This window comes from Embiotoca jacksoni, unplaced genomic scaffold (genome assembly GCF_022577435.1).
Source record: "Embiotoca jacksoni isolate LCO1_2020_lvr unplaced genomic scaffold, fEmbJac1.0.p SCAF_100, whole genome shotgun sequence".
In the NCBI taxonomy this organism is placed as follows: Eukaryota; Metazoa; Chordata; class Actinopteri; family Embiotocidae; genus Embiotoca; species Embiotoca jacksoni.
This window is the reverse complement of record NW_027185231.1, coordinates 272,297-291,870: the sequence shown is the minus strand read 5'-3', so window position 1 is coordinate 291,870 and position 19,574 is coordinate 272,297. Positions and strand designations below refer to the sequence as shown.

Sequence of the window (19,574 nt, the reverse complement as noted above, 5' to 3'; positions counted from 1 at the left end):
TTTTCTATTTTTAGAAAACAATGAAAATAGTCTTTAGCTGAGATATGATGTCATCATGTGACCTTTTTAAAACAAATATGTTGACGCCGCAATGAGAAACGTAGAAAACGAGCATATTCAAATTTTCCATTTTATTATTTTTCTTACAAAACAAATATACATAAGAAATGATAAATATAAAAAAACTGAACCCAGAACCAAAGAAAAAGTTCTTCAATGTTACAAACAACTTCTTACTGCAGAGAAAACACCAGTGTTACACCCGACCGTCGGCCTAAAGTCGGAACTAGTTCTTGTTGCTATGCAACCGTCCATCGCCAAGACGAGTGTAAGAGTCCCATCGGAAAGAAACGGAGACGTCTATCAGGTAACTGGAGAGTTTAGTCCCGTGAATCTAACAGCAGATTATTCACAGCGTACGAAGAGGACGCGCTGCAATGCAGAGCTGAAAAACATGGACATGCAACTTGTTCGCCCGCTCCGACTGGGACGCCTCATTCAAACCGACCACTACGGCCAAAAGGGACGAGGAAATATCGAGTCGGGACGCTCCATTCGACTGACGTTCGTTAAAATCTGAGAAGCAGATAAATAATCATCAGTCGTCTCCTTAAAACTTGAAGGGTTTTTAAGCAGGAAACAAACACGAAGCCTCAACAAACCAACGAAACATCAAAACGGGATTCATCTCGACTGAACCTCCGTCTGAGCGAATGTTTGACACGTGAATTCAAGTTTAAGAATTTAGTTTTCTTTAAACTTTAAATCTGTTGAGGCTGAAACTTTCCGAACACGCGCTCACGTTGGCTTCCAGATTTACTGGAAACGTCGATCAGTTTCTGAACGATGAGCTCATCGAAGAACAGCTGTTCAACGACGACGTTGCCCTCTTGTGGCGTTCAAGACCTCCGAATTCTCTGAACTTCTGTTCACGAGTTGTGACGTGTTTGCTGACGTTATAAGTGAATAAATTATCATTTTGACCACGTGGAGTTTTGGGGCTCGTTTCTCTACAGATGAACTGTTCCAACCCGCCAGCCGTCAAAAACAACCAATCACAAAGAGACAGACTGATCTCTTCTGTGATGTCATCCCCTGCACACACCTGTAACCAGGTGAGATGTAGAAATGTTGAGTCAGCTGCAGGTCGGCTGATTGGAGCGTCCCAAACCTGTCGCCGTCAGCGGGCGGAGCTTCTCCTCTGTATGCTGATTGGCTGGGTTTCATGAACGAAGCAGGTTACTGGTCAGCAGGTGAAACGTGTTATTTCAAACTAAACGTATAAATGTGTTGGAGAACAGGAGTTCGCGTTTCCTTTGATTGCTCTTTACGTTTTTTCTTTTTCGGGATGTCTGAATACGATAAATGTTTGTGTTAATATTTGAGCTACGAACACGCTCGTCTAAAACTATGGCTACGTTACGTGTTTAATGAACTCCATCTTTAGTGCAATTAGTCGACGTGCTCGGAGCAGCGCGTCCTGCATCCGCAGATTTTTAACGTACATGCGCTTAATATCTCAAAACTAAATGTCAGAGCGACGCCCAGTTTCTGCTCACGAGAAAAGTACACGGAGATCGTTCCCTCGCCGACACCACTCAGATCAGCCGGACGGTCAGCGGATCGGAGGAGAGGCTGAGACCGAGAGGTGCATGATGGGAACACTCGGAGCCAATCAGCTGCTCCGTTACACCTCGGTCAGGAAATTAAACTGGAGTCGGAACAACGGTCATCGTCAGAAACACGTCAGCAGGTCGGAGTTCGAACAAGAAAAACGTCACGTGGCTTTTTGAACCGACTGAATGTAAAAACGGCCGACAGTTTCCATGGAGACGGATTAAAATATCTGACTGCTTTTAAAGTATTTCTTTACATGATTCTTAATAGTAGTCTGCAACCAGGCAACGCATCACGTTGGGCAACGCGTCACATTGGGCAACGACAACAGTTCCCTCAGCGTCCACTTCATCACGTCGGGTTCCAAAGATGATCAAAGGTCCACTTACTGCTTTTCTCTCAGCACATTGACCCAGAACAGATTCCAGATCTCACTACGGTTGACCGATCAGTTGACCGATCAGTTGACCGATCAGTTGCCTCGTTGTACGGTAACAAACATTAAAGCTCTGACAGGTGAGTCGTCGCTCACTTCCTGTCTGAGCCGACATGTCATTAAACATGTTGAAGAAGCAGGAAGACTTGTTGTTGTTGATGTGGTCACATGATGCAGTCTGTTTTATTGCTGACTGTCCCAACTCAGCTTCAACAGGAAGCTCCGCCCACACCACCTTCTTCTTCTCAGGGTTTAATGGAAACGTTGTGACTTCATGTCAAGGTGTCAGAGAGGCGCCGGACAGGAAGTTGGATCCCGGTGATGGTTTGTGGAAACAGACTACCTGTCAATCATCCTCAGATCAGCTGACCAGACACTGATGTCATCAAACTGAACCGCTGACAGGAAACCCGACAGCGACCTGAAGGTGAGAGTCATGTGACCGGCGTCATCTCTGTCATCTCATCTCTGCCTCCTCTGGTCACTCCTCTGGTCACATGACCTTCACCTGCGGGTCACAGCGGTCACCGACACGCAGCGACCAATCAGGGTTCTGTTCCTAGGACGTGTTTCCATGACGACAGCCCCGCCGCACAGTCCCAGTCTGACCTTTGACCCAGTCCTCTGACATCCACAGGCCCCGCCCCCTCGATGACACAGGTGCTAATGTCTCCAGGACGTTGGGAACACAGAAAAGGTGTCGGACGTGTTCGAACCGAAGAGCGATGAGTTCCGTGAGTTCATAAAAAACGACATCACTACGAAAAAATGCATCAGCCGGTTTAAAATCTGCAGCGCTTCAATATAAAGTGCTTCGTTACGTTGTTACGTTTTTACAGTTTCTTATTAAAATATTTTCCCTGGAGTGAAACCATAGTAAACATGTTACACGTTGGTAAAAATAAACATTTGGAATGTCTCTTTAAGTCCCAGCGGCTCATTTTGGTCAAGCTGAACTCGTCCCCGGAGCCTGAAACAGGAAACGACCACACGTTACCATGGCGACACCACACACAGCTGAGAGCAGAGCATCATGGGAGATGAGGTGAGTCAGAACCAGAACATCCTTCAGAGACCTGTTTACACCTCTGACAACACTAACGGGTCCCTGAAGGTACCACAGAGGAACCTGATCTAAAGGGTGTGTAGTTCTACCTGTAGTGTGTAGTTATACCTGTAGTTTGTAGTTCTACCTGTAGTGTGTAGTTCAACCTGTAATTTGTCGTTCTACCTGTAGTTTGTAGTTCTACCTGTAGTGTGTAGTTCAACCTGTAATTTGTCGTTCTACCTGTAGTTTGTAGTTCTACCTGCAGTGTGTAGTTCTACATGTAGTTTGAAGTTCTACCGGTAGTTTGTTCTACCTGTATATTGTATTTCTACCTGTAGTTTGTAGTTAAACCTGTAGTGTGTAGTTCTACCTGTAGTTTGTAGTTCTACCTGTAGTTTGTAGGTCTACCTGTAGTTTGTAGGTCTACCTGTAGTTTGTAGTTCAACCTGTAGTTCAACCTGTAGTGTGTAGTTATACCTGTAGTTTGTAGTTCTACCTGTAGCTTGTAGTTCTACCTGTAGCTTGTAGTTATACCTGTAATTTGTAGTTATACCTGTAGTTTGTAGTTCAACCTGTAGTGTGTAGTTCAACCTGTAATTTGTCGTTCTACCTGTAGTTTGTCGTTCTACCTGTAGTTTGTAGTTCAACCTGTAGTGTGTAGTTCAACCTGTAATTTGTCGTTCCACCTGTAGTTTGTAGTTCTACCTGTAGTGTGTAGTTCTACCTGTAGTGTGTAGTTCTACCTGTAGTTTGTAGTTCTACCGGTAGTTTGTTCTACCTGTACATTGTATTTCTACCTGTAGTTTGTAGTTCTACCTGTAGTTTGTAGTTCTACCTGTAGTTTGCAGTTCCACCTGTAGTTGGTAGTTCTACCTGTAGTTTGTAGTTATACCTGTCGTTTGTAGTTCTACCTGTAGTTTGTAGTTCTACAGTAACAGATTGAAACAGAGTGAAACTGTGAAACTGAACTTGTGAACGTGTGGTTTATTTCGGACGTGACTTCAGGTCTCATCAGTCCCAGTTAGTAGAAGTGGATCCATGCAGGACGCAGGACTCAGCAGGTGAACTCACCTGAACTCATCTAAACACTTTATATTCTGTCTCTCTGATCAGAGCAGGTTACAGACTAAACTGTAGTTTGAAGATTGTCCACCAGGCGGCGCTGCAGCGTCTCACCTGCTGAGTCCTCGTCCTCCTTAAAGCACGGCGGTGACACACAAAGGCCGAACACAAACACACATACAAAAATATCTCCATACAAAAGATACAAAAGTAAAAAATAAATAAATTACAAACAGGAAGTGGAGGAAGAGTTCAGAGGTTGTAGATGAGGATGATGAAGATGACGGGGGTCAGTCAGGTTAGCATGCATCAGGTAGCATGTAGCTGTTAGGTCTCTGCGGTGACGGCGGCTGGTTTAGCAGCAGATATGGCAGAAGGGGCGGGGCTTGGCGTGTGCAGCAGGCTGACAAACAGAAAGAGGGTGGAGGTGGGCAGGTAGAGGAAGAGGAAGAGGACGACGTCCTCGCTGAGACAGAGGACAAAGCCGCTCTGCTCCGTCATCATCCAGTCCACCAGCACCCCCACCAGCAGGTAGTACACCTGGAACTCCTGGAGGTCGTCCCACTCCTCATCATCCGGGCCCGCCCCCACCGCCGCCTCCTCCGAAAAGCTCTTCTGCCTGGCCACACCCCCTCCGCCACCGCTGTCACTCACCATGGGCTTCATCTCTGCCCCCTCCGACACCGCCTCCTTCACCCGGCTCCGCCCACGCTCCACCGCCCGCTCCAACCGCCGGCTGCTCTCCACAAACTCCTGCAGGGGCGGGGCCAAACAGAGGGTGTAACAGCAATGAAGTTAATTCAAGTCAGAAAAATACAAACAACAAGGTGTCATCACCGTCAGACGGCGTTCCTCACCATCAGAGCTTTGTCCATGAAGAACTCCTTCCCCGGAGTGCCGTCGTTGTACTTGGTGTCAATGGCGAAGCAGAGGAAGAGGACGTCCACCACAATCTCGAAGACGGACAGGAAGCAGTGCGCCACCAGGAAGGAGAACAGACACACGATGATGAGCGGCAGCAGCCACTCGGCGTAGTCTTGCTGGTAGTTCAGCAGCAGCACGCCGGCGAACGCCGTCGACGTCACGATCAGGATCTGAGGGGAGAGTTTACCATCAAGTCCAACACCAACCGACTCCAGAACCAGAACCCGCTCGGACCGGCGGCCTCACCTTCCCCAGGAAGAGCACGAAGTCTCCAACGGCGTTGATGGTGGCGACGCGCAGCGCATTCTCCACCAGCAGCACGAAGGCGTCGCGGGCAGACGTGCAGAAACTGGTGTTGTTGATGGCCGTGGCTGCATATGCATTCTGGGAAAAAAAAAAAAAAGATAGACGCAGGTGTGACGGACACACCTGGACCAATCAGAGTGCAGCGTATGTGTGGTGGGGCGGGAGGGGGGGTCACCTGATTGAGATAGTTGAGGCACTTCTCCAAACACCACAGACAGCAGATACACGTCTTCAGCAGGCAGCGAGCACACGCGTTCTCCTGGAAACACATGATGTCATCAATAACTTTATCAATACAAACACATGATGTCATCAATAACTATCAATACAAACACATGATGTCATCAATAACTTTAGCAATACAAACACAAACACATGATGTCATCATCACATGACTCCTGAGGTGATGATGTCAGAACCTTCGATCAATAATCAATAACGTCTCATTCACAGATCAGAGGTTATTAATAAAGTTACCTTTCCTTTGAGCTGGTTGTGGACGTACATGAGGACGAGTCGGGGGATCTTCACCAGCGTGATGATGAAGGATCCTTTAGCGACGGTTCCCAGGTGGTACCGGGCCAGCCTCAGAACCGAGGACAGGATCGGGGTCACTGGAAGGCGGTTCTTGTCCCTGAAACACAAAGTCCACGTTAAGATCTGCTGAAACCAGTCAGGTTCTGTGGCCTCGCACCCGGCCCGGTGCAGACAGGTGTGGACTCACCTGGTGAAGTAGTACGTGACCACGGCTCCGGCCACCGTCATCTGCTGACAGGCCAGGATGAACTCGCTGACCCAGACCAGACCCACAGCGTGGTACCAGGTCAGGTACTGAAGAGGACCCGTCAGTCTGAACTCGGTCAGTCCCGTCTCCTCGTTCTGGACCGGGTTCCCTGCAAAGTCACATGGACCAGGATCAGGGACCAGGACCAAGGACCGGGACCAGGGACCAGGGACCAGGACCAGGACCAGGGACCAGAGGGGACAGAAAGAGAAACCAGAACATCAGATGAAGCAGATAATAAGTGGACCAGTAGAGCAGTAGTGTGAAGCTGCATCTGACCGGTGGTTCCGAGGAAGAGCAAAACCAGAACCCAGTAGGTCCAGAAGAGCAGCAGGGCGATGAAGGTGACGAAGGGCTGCAGCGTCAGCAGCGGCAGGTGGATGAAGACTTTTCCGGCCACGTGGAACAGCGCGATGGTCAGAGCCACTCGCTTCCTCATGAAGAGCATCAGCAGCAGCAGGATGATCTGAAACACAAGCACACTCAGCTGTGGCTCCGCCCACCGCGTCATGACATCACGTCCACATACGTACCGTGAAGACGGTGGCAGAAACGGCGTAGACGAGCAGCGCCTGCCCGCCGTCCCGGATCACCTCCACTTCCTCCTTGGCCTCCTTGGCCGGTTTGACGGAGGTGTCGTTGCCGTAGAGCCGGTGGTCGACGTAGAGCCACCAGAGGACGCTGGTCCCCGCTGAGACACACACACACAACCATCACACACAGTCCAACTACACACTCACACACAAACAGGAAGTGACCTCACCGAGGGACCCGAGGACGACCAGCGCGGTGAGGATCCAGACGAGGACAGCGGAGATGTAGCGGATGATGACCATGAGGATCATGGAGAGGACTAAGGAGAGACAGAGGACACGTGAGGTGGCGTCCCGGCAGAGAGTACATGGAGACGGAGGCGGTCCTACCGAGAGCGAGGACGCACAGACCGATGATGACCTCCTTACTCGCCGCCACGCCGGCGATTAGACGGTGAAGAACGCTGTTATCGCCCACGAACGTCACCACGGCTTCCGCAAACTGGGCGTAACATGACACGTCCACCGGCGTGCAGCGGTTAAACACCGGCAGCGGTTTGCTGAGGACCGAGGTCAGAGGTCAGAGGTCAGATGTTGGATACAGGGTTTCAGAGGAGGTCGGGGTGAGAAGCTGGACGTACCTGGGAGGAACAGGAAGTTTGGGACACTTGGTGACGCGTTCAGGGAGACCCGGATATTTATGAGCCGCCAACTCGTAGGAACATAGTTCAGAACCTGAGACAGGAAGCAGACGGAAGTCATCTTCATCATCATCATCACCATCATCACTTTCATCATCATCACCATTATCACCAACATCATCATCACCATCATCATCATCACCGTCATCATCACCTTCCTCATCACCAACATCATCATCACCATCATCATCACCAACATCATCATCGCCATCTCCAACATCATCACCATCACCTTCATCATCACCTTCAACATCATCATCACCAACATCATCATCATCATCACCAACATCATCATCATCACCAACATCATCATCAGCACCATCATCACCAACATCATCATCACCATCATCATCATCATCACCATCATCATCACCAACATCATCACCTTCATCATCATCATCATCACCATCAACATCACCATCACCTTCATCATCACCATCATCACCTTCATCATCATCACCATCATCATCACCAACATCATCACCTTCAACATCATCATCATCATCACCAACATCACCATCACCAACATCATCATCAGCACCATCATCATCACCAACATCATCATCAGCACCATCATCATCACCAACATCATCACCACCATCACCATCATCACCAACATCATCACCTTCATCATCATCACCATCATCATCACCATCTTCATCATCATCATCATCATCACCAACATCATCATCATCACCGTCTTCATCATCATCACCATCATCACCAACATCACCATCATCATCACCATCACCTTCAACATCATCACCATCATCACCCTCATCATCACCAACATCATCATCATCACCATCATCACCAACATCACCATCATCATCACCATCACCTTCAACATCATCACCATCATCACCCTCATCATCACCAACATCATCATCATCATCGCCATCACCAACATCACCATCACCATCATCATCACCAACATCATCATCATCATCACCAACATCACCTTCATCATCATCGCCATCACCAACATCACCATCACCATCACCTTCAACATCATCATCACCAACATCACCTTCATCATCATCACCATCACCAACATCATTATCATCAGCACCATCATCATTACCAACATCATCATCACCATCACCAACATCATCACCATCATCACCTTCATCACCATCATCACCAACATCATCATCACCAACATCATCATCACCATCACCATCATCATCACCATCACCTTCAACATTACCATCACCATCATCATCATCATCACCATCATCACCATCAACATCATCATCACCAACATCACCATCATCATCACCATCACCTTCAACATCACCATCACCTTCATCATCACCATCATCACCATCATCATCACCAACATCATCATCATCGCCATCACCAACATCACATCACCATCATCATCATCACCATCACCTTCAACATCATCACCAACACCATTATCATCAGCACCATCATCATTACCATCATCTTCATCACCATCTTCATCATCATCACCATCATCACCAACATCATCATCACCAACATCACCATCATCATCACCATCACCTTCAACATCACCATCACCTTCATCATCACCATCATCACCATCATCATCACCAACATCATCATCGCCATCACCAACATCACCATCACCATCATCATCATCACCTTCAACATCATCACCAACATCATTATCATCAGCACCATCATCATTACCATCATCATCATCACCATCACCATCTTCATCATCATCACCATCATCACCAACATCATCATCACCAACATCATCACCATCATCATCACCATCACCATCATCACCAACATCACCTTCAACATCACCATCACCTTCATCATCATCAACATCATCACCAACATCATCATCATCATCACCATCACCTTCAACATCACCATCACCTTCATCATCATCACCATCATCATCACCTTCATCATCATCACCATCATCATCACCATCATCATCACCAACATCATCACCATCATCATCACCTTCAACATCATCATCACCTTCATCATCATCACCATCATCATCACCAACATCATCACCATCATCATCACCAACATCATCATCATCACCAACATCATCACCTTCATCATCATCATCACCATCACCAACATCACCATCATCATCACCAACATCATCACCTTCATCATCATCACCATCATCACCATCGTCATCATCACCAACATCATCACCAACATCATCATCACCATCATCATCACCAACATCATCATCACCAACATCATCATCATCATCATCAAACTGAAACTTTAATCACAGGCGGAGCTTCAATCTGTCAATCACTCTGATTATTGATCCATCAGAACAGACGTGTCTGTGTGTGAATGTGTGACAGGAGCTCCTTTCATAAACAACATGGCTGCCAGCGAGCTGTGAGGTCACCTGACCAAACGCCTGCTGCCACGTTTCCACCAGTGAGTCACCGAGCGGCCATGATGGAGGACCTCCGAGTAGAGTGGCACCGACGACACGGCTCACATTAATGCTGCCTTTGTTACTCTGAGTGTGTTCACACTGTCGCCTGCAGACATTCAGTCATCGCCGTGACGACACGACGGCAAGCGTCTGGCCAACTGCTGACATCACTGCGTCCTCTGTAACCAACCAAAAGGTCTGTTCCTCTATCTTTGTGAGGACACAGTGTATTCACAGGCCCTTTCCCCTGTAACACTTCACCTGCCTTCACCTGTAACACTTCACCTGCTTTCACCTATAACACTTCACCTGCTTTCACCTCCACCACTTCACCTGCCTTCACCTGTAACACTTCACCTGCTTTCCCCTCCACCACTTCACCTGCCTTCACCTGTAACACTTCACCTGCTTTCACCTCCACCACTTCACCTGCCTTCACCTGTAACACTTCACCTGCCTTCACCTGTAACACTTCACCTGCTTTCCCCTGTAACACTTCAACTGCTTTCCCCTCCACCACTTCACCTGCTTTCCCCTCCACCACTTCACCTGTCTTCACCTGTAACACTTCACCTGCCTTCACCTGTAACACTTCACCTGCTTTCACCTATAACACTTCACCTGCTTTCACCTCCACCACTTCACCTGCCTTCACCTGTAACACTTCACCTGCTTTCCCCTCCACCACTTCACCTGCCTTCACCTGTAACACTTCACCTGCTTTCACCTCCACCACTTCACCTGCCTTCACCTGTAACACTTCACCTGCCTTCACCTGTAACACTTCACCTGCTTTCCCCTGTAACACTTCAACTGCTTTCCCCTCCACCACTTCACCTGCTTTCCCCTCCACCACTTCACCTGTCTTCACCTGTAACACTTCAACTGCTTTCACCTGTAACACTTCACCTCCTTTCACCTGTAACACTTCACCTGCTTTCACCGGTAACACTTCACCTGCTTTCCCCTCCACCACTTCACCTGCTTTCCCCTCCACCACTTCACCTGTCTTCACCTGTAACACTTCACCTGCCTTCACCTGTAACACTTCACCTACTTTCACCTGTAACACTTCACCTGCGTTCAGGAGTCATATGATAGCGCTGCCTCACCGTTGAACATGGCGAACCTCTTCAGGTCCTGGTACGTCTTCAGCTCTTCGGTGGGACACAGGGACACACACAGAGCCATGGACTTGATCTTCCTCTGGACGATGTCGATGTTGCAGGGATCCAGGAAGAAGACAAACCTGCAGGAGACAGAGAGGACAGGAAGTCAGCAACGTTTACACAGAGGTGAGCTGCCTTTGTATTTCAGGAGAGGACTTGACGCTTGAGGGAGTCTATTGGAGACTGTCCCTAGTGGTCCTCAGTGGTACTGCACCTTACAGAGCCGAAGACTACGGACAGTTTTTTAAACAGTCTGTGGTCCACAACCATCAGATCATTCTATAATTATAATATTTATAATAATTATCACTCTCTTCAGTGACCAGAAGGGGCAGTAGTGGGTCAGGTGGTGCAGCAGGTTTCACACTGATTGTCCTCGGGTCCTTCTGTTCACATGACGTGTCCCTGAACACTGGACCTCCTGTTGGTTCTGGTGGACCACAATGCAGCGTCTGTCTGAGCTGATACCGTCCTGGAGGTGTGTTTAATCAGAACCGGACCAGAGGAGGATTAAAGCAGCACGATGTGACGATGTGGATGTGGGAGGAACGTGTGACTCAACTCAACAACAAACCCAACAAAGAGCCTCAGTCTGGTCTGCAGGGCCCTGAACGCCTCATGGCTGCTCTCCTACAGCCGCAGGAATGTGTGTGTGTGTGTGTGTGTGTGTGTGTGTGTGTGTACGCACAATGTCAGTCAGCACAATCAATACTGAATTGTCCCACAGGACTTCGAACGCACCATGTGTTCAAGTGCCAGAAAGAGTCTCAATAACACACTGAAAATACTGAAGTACTACAGTAATACTACAATAATACAACAGTAATATGACAGTAATACTACAGTAATACTGCAATAATGCAACAGTAATATGACTAATACTACGTTATTAAAAAGCCAGATAAAACCAGAGTATAATATAAAGTACTGCAGTATTACACTGACCGATACTTCAGCTCCTCTAACGCTGTAAACACACAACGTGACAGATTCGGTTCTGATCCAATAAAAACTGAAGCTGTCATTGAGTTTAAAAATGCTCCGAAAATAACCAACATAAAAACTCTTTAATAACCTGAATAAGAACTTTAATAACCTGAACAGAACGTTAACACAGGAAACAGGAAGCAACGGACTCACTTCCTGTCGGTGTGATCGAGGCCGCTCAGCCGGACGCCTTCGATCTGCTCGTTGCGTCGGCCGCAGGTGTTTCCGTAGCTGTCATACCCGAAGACGAGGCGAGCGGCGCCGCCGGTGACGATGGTGAAGCCGCAGATGCTGCCCTGCAGGACGGAGACGAGGCGGCTGTCAGAGGGCCATCAATCACTGTCATCAATCACTGAATCAGCTGATTAACACCTGATGAGGTCAGAGGTCAGAACAACGTGTTTCTGGATCAGCTGTTTGTTCTGGTTTCTACTCAACATTAAACTTTCATGTTTCTATTTCTGTCCTCTTCAGTTGTAACAGAAAACTGCTGCCGACCAATCAGATCACTCTGCTGCACCAGCCAATCAGCTGCCAGCTCTGCTGCGGCGTTCACTGTCTGCAGTAATACAGGACGGCAAAGTCCGACTCATTTATGTTTCATCTCTCTGTGTAACCTGCAGCTGAACCGACCTGGAGGACCCGGGACCTGGAGGACCCAGGACCTGGAGGGACCTGAAGGAACCGGGACCTGGAGGACCCGGGACCTGGAGGAACCTGAAGGAACCGGGACCTGAAGGAACCGGGACCCGGAGGAACCGGGAAATGGAGGAACCGGGACATGGAGGAACCTGGAGGAACTGGGAACTGGAGGAACCAGAACCTGGAGGAACCGGGACCTGGAGGAAATGGCACCTGAAGGAACTGGGACCTGAAGGAACCGGGACCTGGAGGACCCGGGACCTGGAGGAACCTGAAGGAACCGGGACCTGGAGGAAACGGCACTTGAAGGAACCGGGACCTGAAGGAACCTGGATGAACCGGGAAATGGAGGAACCGGAACCTGGAGGAACCGGGAACTGGAGGAACCGGAACCTGGAGGAACCGGGTATGACATTTAGATGACGTTCAGGACTGTTACACATTGAAGATTTCAATCAGCTGATTTGATGTTTTTCTCTGTCCTGAATCTTTTTGGACTTCAGAACCAACAGAATGTCTGAAAGTGTCGGACCAACCTGTTCCACATCCTAACGACAACTTTGAAATATTTTCTGTTATCATACGGACAAATCAATCAATTGATGGATCACTAAAATAAATGGATGAATAGGGTGACCTCTGACCTCTGACTGCAGTCTGGTCCAACTTTTACTTCTACTCACTGATAAAAACGAGTAAAAGTACTTTTATCTGATCCTCTGATACATAAAAATACACAAACACTTCAACACTCATCAGATACTGCAGTACTACTATAGTAATATTATAGTAATACTACAGTACTACTGCAGTAATATTACATTATTACTACAGTAATATTACATTATTACTACAGTAATTCTACAAGTACTACATCAGTAATAGTACAGTAATACTGCAGTACTAAATAGTACTACTAGTACTGCAGTATTACTACGTGGACTGTAGTAGTAATACTGCAGTCCAGCTATTTGTAGTACTGCTGTAGTAGTATTGTAGTAGTACAGTAGTTCTACTACAGCAGGACTACAGTACTCCTCCAGCAGTAAGTTTGCCGGGCTGCCGGTGCCGGGCTGCCGGTGCCGGGCTGTGCAGTTACCATGCCGACGCAGAAGACGGTGAAGAGCAGGAACCAGGGCAGGTCGGTGCAGCTCCGGTCCTCCAGCGGTCTCCATTCTCTCTTTGTCCTCTGAAACACACACAAACACGGTCACCGTGAGAGCACAGCCGGGCCTCCAGAACCGGGCCGAGCCGGGCTCACCTCCACCCCCCTCCCCTCGGCCCGTTAGCGCGGCTCGGCTCATCACTGATCACACACACCGGGCTCGGTGTTGTTTACCGGGAGCGGAGTGGCGCCGCTGACAGGCCCCGGTAACCCGCCTGTTCTCGGGAGGAGCTAATTGGATTAAGAGCGCTGCTGGCTCTAATCCCAGCTCGGCCCGCTCGGCTCCCCGGAACCCGTTTCTCTTTCACGGTGACAAAAAAAAAAAAAAAATCCACGCACCGGTGGTCTGCTGAAGGACACCGGCAGGATGGAGGACGGTACCGGCCCGGACCGGACCGGACCAGGCCATGCTTACCTCCGAGCTACCGCAGCATCCCATTGCAGTCAGGGTGGACGTTCCCGGAGCTTCACGGAGCTTCACGGAGCTTCAGCTCAGCAGCAGCGGGGGTCTGGAGCCCGACAGGCGGGGAGAGGAGACGGACAGCCCCGCGTGATGCCGGAGGCCGAGCCCGGAGCGGAGACGGTCCCGACGGTCAGACTGCGCGCTCCGGCCCGCTGAACATGTTACTGTCTGAGCCTCTCCGGTTACCGAACCTAACGGGGATTAACGGCCGAGGATTTGTCCGCCACACTTCCTGGTGGGCCGTCAGGTACAGCGGCCATTCATCTCATTGCGCACGCGCAATCAGTTGCCGCGCCGAAGCGGAGCTCAACAACATCCCCGAGGAGCTGCGGCTGCAGTACCGGCTCTGACCGCTGAGCGGAGGGGAACGGCAGTGTGGCGCTGTTCCCACTGACTTTCTACTTAGTCTAGAAAACACACGGACCGTTTGACCAGCAGGTAGAAAAGATGGATGAACATTCATCAGCAGACTGCAGCGCTGTCTTTACCCGGAGACATTGTCCTCATAAACCACAGAGCTGTCCTCTCAGACTCAAACACACAACAACTCTGAAAGAGTCCTCACAGTCAAAACAACAAAACCTCACACAAACATAAACAAAAAAAGGAAGTGATCACGTTTCATATCCTAAAGGTCAAAGGTCAGTTTCTCTGTGACATCATCCTGTTTCCGTCCATCAGTGATGTCCATCTTTCTCTTGTGAAGAGATCTTCTGTTGTCATGGCAACCAGGAGGAGGAGACAACCAGGAGGAGGGGACAACCAGGAGGAGGAGGAGACAACCAGGAGCAGACAACCAGGAAGAGGGGACAACCAGGAGGAGGAGACAACCAGGAGGAGGGGACAACCAGGAGGAGCAGACACCGAGGAGGAGGAGACAACCAGGAGCAGACAACCAGGAAGAGGGGACAACCAGGAGGAGCAGACACCGAGGAGGAGGAGGAGACAACCAGGAGCAGACAACCAGGAGGAGCAGACAACCAGGAGGAGCAGACAACCAGGAGGAGGAGACAACCAGGAGGAGCAGACAACGAGGAGGAGGAGACAACCAGGAGCAGACAGCCAGGAGGAGGAGACAACCAGGAGCAGACAACCAGGAGGAGGGGACAACCAGGAGCAGACAACCAGGAGGAGGGGACAACCAGGAGCAGACAACCAGGAGGAGGGGACAACCAGGAAGAGGGGACAACCAGGAGCAGACAACCAGGTTTAATATTTTTATGGTGATTTCATCAGTTTAAATAAATCTTTCATTTAGATTTTTATCAGCAAGTCACGTTGGATGTTTCTGGTTATTGTGTCTAAACTTTGGTTAGTTAGTCATTCAGTTTGTTGCTTATTTTCTTCGATTTTTCTCGTCTAATTGATTGTTTGCTTTCCTATTTGTTTGTTTACTTTCTTGTTGCTTCTTTCTTTGTAAATGCTGACCTGTGGAGGAGTGTTCCCTGTGATCAGCTGTTATTGATTATTGGCTGTATTTGTTTGTGTTATTTACATGTTTATCTGTGTTTGTCCCATGTTGTCCTCCACAGCATCTGTTGACCGTCTGAGGACAGAGGAGGACACAGAGGACAGAGAGGACGGAGAGAACGGGTCCAGGGTTCATCCCTGTCAACCTGCTGCCTTAATAAATAGTGAAGACATTCTGAGCTGCTGCAGAAAAAGAAGTGACGTCTTTGTTTCACTTCTACATGAATACAGAGTTCAGTGTTTACAGTCTGCACCAGTCACCACATACAGTACACACACACACACACACACACACACACACACACACACACACACACACACACACACACACACACACACTAACACATACACACACACACTAACACAAACACACTAACACACACACACAAACACACTAACACACACACACACACTAACACACACACACACACACACACACACACACACTAACACAAACACACACACACACACACTAACACACACACACACACACACACACTAACACACACACACTAATACACACACACACACTAACACACACACACACACACACACTAACACACACACACACTAACACACACACACACACACACACTAACACACACACACACTAATACACACACACACACTAACACACACACACACACACTAACACATACACACACACACTAACACAAACACACACACACAAACACACAAACACACTAACACACACACACACACACACACACTAACACACACACAAACACACTAACACACACACACTAACACACATACACTAATACACACACACACACACTAATACACACACACACACACACACACACACTAACACAAACACACACACACACACACACACACACACTAATACACACACACACACACACTAACACACACACTAACACACACTAATACACACACACACACACACACACACACACACACACACACACACACACACACACACCACCCAGGGATGGACAGTAACTCAGTCCATTTACTCCATTCAGAGTCTGGATGTTCTTGAAGGCTGAGAACCAACTGAAGAAGTGAACTGTTAATAAACAATCATAATAACAACAATTATAATGATAATAATAATGATAATAATAAGCTGCATGGAGCCGGTCTTTCTGCCCTGATATTCTCGATGTAGTTGGACTCCTTGTGTCTCTGGTGGAGCATTAACGTCCCACCGAGACAGAACAGACGCTTTAAAAACACACCGTGCTGTGGTGGAAATCAGCGTGTGGGCTCAGGAACAGGCGTGTTGAAGACTTCCTGTTTCTCTGCTCCAGTTTCTCTGCTCCAGTTTCATGTCCATGGCTGTTATGTGAACACATGTTCACGTAGCAGCGGTCACGTTAACGTGCTGATTAATAACTCTGAATACGTCCTGATGAAGGTCGTTGATCCTCCGTGTACATCACCGCGCTATGTTCAGGAACACTGAACTTATTGATCAGACTTTTTCTGCACACACTGGTTGTGCTCTCAGCTAGGTATGGGGGGCGGAGCCGGAGGCGGAAATAAGAAATAAAAGCAGAAATAAGTCAGCTGGTGTTTTACCTTTATCCTGAGCAGGGCTTGCTGTTGAGAGCCTGAACACAGACGCTTAGAGTCCATGTTCCCGGGGGGGTCCAGCAGAGTCCTGGAGGTCCAGCAGTAGTGCTGGTTCTGTCAGACTGAGGACAGTGATGTGGGTCTAATCAGGCAGCAGAGGACAGAGAGCTTTTGTCTCATTGTTTACTGTAGTACCAGGCTGAACACTGTGTGTGTGTGTGTGTGTGTGTGTGTGTGTGTGTGTGTGTGTGTGTGTGTGTGTGTGTGTGTGTGTGTGTGTGTCTGTCTGAGCTGCAGCGCCCCCTGCTGTGAGGATGTCTGCAGACTGTTTCAGGTGAAATGAGCTGATCATTAATCTCAGAATTATTGACGACTGATCAGAAACAGATTTGTGACATCATAAATTCAGTAAATGTTTGTTGTGTTTTTATTAAAGAACTCTGGAGCTTTAAATCTGAATGTTTCAACTTTCCTTCAGAAGAAGAGTTTCTGTCTGTAAAACACTGGCTGGATGTGAACTACTGCCCCCATGTGACAGGTTGGTACTCTGAAAGATTAATACTCTTACAGGTTAGTACTCTGACAGGTTAGTGCTGACAAGTTGGTACTGTGACAGGTTAGTACTCTTACAGGTTAGTACTCTGACAGGTTAGTACTCTAACAGGTTAGTTCTCCCACAGGTTGGTACTCTGACAGGTTAGTACTCAAACAGGTTAGTTCTCTGACAGGTTAATACTTTGACAGGTTAATACTCTGACAGGTTGGTACTCTGACAGGTTAGTACTCTGACAGGTTAGTTCTCCCACAGGTTGGTACTCTGACAGGTTAGTACTCTAACAGGTTAGTTCTCTGACAGGTTAATACTTTGACAGGTTAATACTCTGACAGGTTGGTACTCTGACAGGTTGGTACTCTGACAGGTTAGTTCTCCCACAGGTTAGTACTCTCACTGGTTAGTTCTCCGAAAGGTTAGTACTCTTATAGGTTAGTACTCTGACAGGTTAGTTTTTTGACAGGTTAGTTCTCTGACAGGTTAATACTTTGACAGGTTAATACCCTGACAGGTTGGTACTCTGACAGGGTAGTACTCTGACAGGTTAGTTCTCCCACAGGTTAGTTCTCTGACAGGTTAGTACTCTGACAGGTTAATATTCTGACAGTTTAGTACTCTGACAGGTTAGCACTCTGACAGGTTAGTACTCTTATAGGTTAGTACTCTGACAGGTTAGTTTTTTGACAGGTTAGTTCTCTGACAGGTTAATACTTTGACAGGTTAATACCCTGACAGGTTGGTACTCTGACAGGGTAGTACTCTGACAGGTTAGTTCTCCCACAGGTTAGTTCTCTGACAGGTTAGTACTCTGACAGGTTAATATTCTGACAGTTTAGTACTCTGACAGGTTAGCACTCTGACAGGTTGGTACTCTCACTGGTTAGTTCTCTGACAGGTTAGTTTTTTGACAGGTTAGTTCTCTGACAGGTTAATACTCTGACAGTTTAGTACTCTGACAGGTTAGTACTCCCACAGGTTAATACTCTGACAGGTTGGTACTCTGAAAGGTTAATACTCTGACAGGTTAGTTCTCTGACAGGTTAATACTTTGACAGGTTAATACTCTGACAGGTTGGTACTCTGACAGGTTAGTTCTCCCACAGGTTAGTACTCTCACTGGTTAGTTCTCCGAAAGGTTAGTACTCTTATAGGTTAGTACTCTGACAGGTTAGTTTTTTGACAGGTTAGTTCTCCCACAGGTTATTACTCTGACAGGTTAGTTCTCTGACAGGTTAGTACTCTGACAGGTTAGTACTCTGACAGGTTAGTTCTCTGACAGGTTGGTACTCTCACTGGTTAGTTCTCTGACAGGTTAGTTTTTTGACAGGTTAGTTCTCTGACAGGTTAATACTCTGACAGTTTAGTACTCTGACAGGTTAGTACTCCCACAGGTTAGTACTCTGACAGGTTAGTACTCTGACAGGTTAGTTCTCCCACAGGTTAGTACTCTCACTGGTTAGTTCTCCGAAAGGTTAATACTCTGACAGTTTAGTACTCTGACAGGTTAGTACTCCCACAGGTTGGTACTCTGACAGGTTAGTACTCTGACAGCTTAGTTCTCTGACAGGTTAATACTTTGACAGGTTAATACTCTGACAGGTTAATACTTTGACAGGTTGGTACTCTGACAGGTTGGTACTCTGACAGGTTAGTCCTCCCACAGGTTAGTACTTTCACTGGTTAGTTCTCCGAAAGGTTAGTACTCTTATAGATTAGTACTCTGACAGGTTAGTTT

At 47.9% G+C, this 19,574-nt stretch overlaps 2 protein-coding genes across 3 annotated transcripts; one reads left to right on the top strand and one right to left on the bottom strand.

Annotated features, from left to right (window-relative positions):
• Positions 1–116: 116 nt before the first annotated feature.
• slc44a1b (solute carrier family 44 member 1b) lies at positions 117–17,407 on the bottom strand. Of its 2 annotated transcripts, none has more exons than XM_069173521.1 (16): positions 17,293–17,407; positions 13,725–13,814; positions 12,137–12,279; positions 10,940–11,076; positions 7,352–7,445; positions 7,101–7,270; positions 6,941–7,030; positions 6,711–6,868; positions 6,457–6,643; positions 6,118–6,286; positions 5,871–6,027; positions 5,569–5,652; positions 5,334–5,471; positions 5,021–5,257; positions 4,818–4,916; positions 117–3,023 (listed from the first exon to the last, which is right to left on the bottom strand). In XM_069173521.1, exons 1-16 carry the CDS (start codon positions 17,347–17,349, stop codon positions 3,000–3,002), a joined length of 2,034 nt encoding a protein of 677 aa, XP_069029622.1. In that variant the 5' UTR covers positions 17,350–17,407; the 3' UTR covers positions 117–2,999. The 2 variants fall into 2 exon arrangements, with proteins under 2 accessions (XP_069029622.1, XP_069029632.1); XM_069173531.1 differs by lacking the exon at positions 17,293–17,407 and adding an exon at positions 14,206–14,295.
• On the top strand, positions 14,613–17,716 carry LOC138212880 (uncharacterized). The gene is made up of 2 exons (XM_069173544.1): positions 14,613–15,460; positions 15,786–17,716. The coding sequence occupies exons 1-2, from the start codon at positions 14,975–14,977 to the stop codon at positions 15,801–15,803; spliced, it is 504 nt and encodes a 167-aa protein (XP_069029645.1). The 5' UTR covers positions 14,613–14,974; the 3' UTR covers positions 15,804–17,716.
• Positions 17,717–19,574: the final 1,858 nt, after the last annotated feature.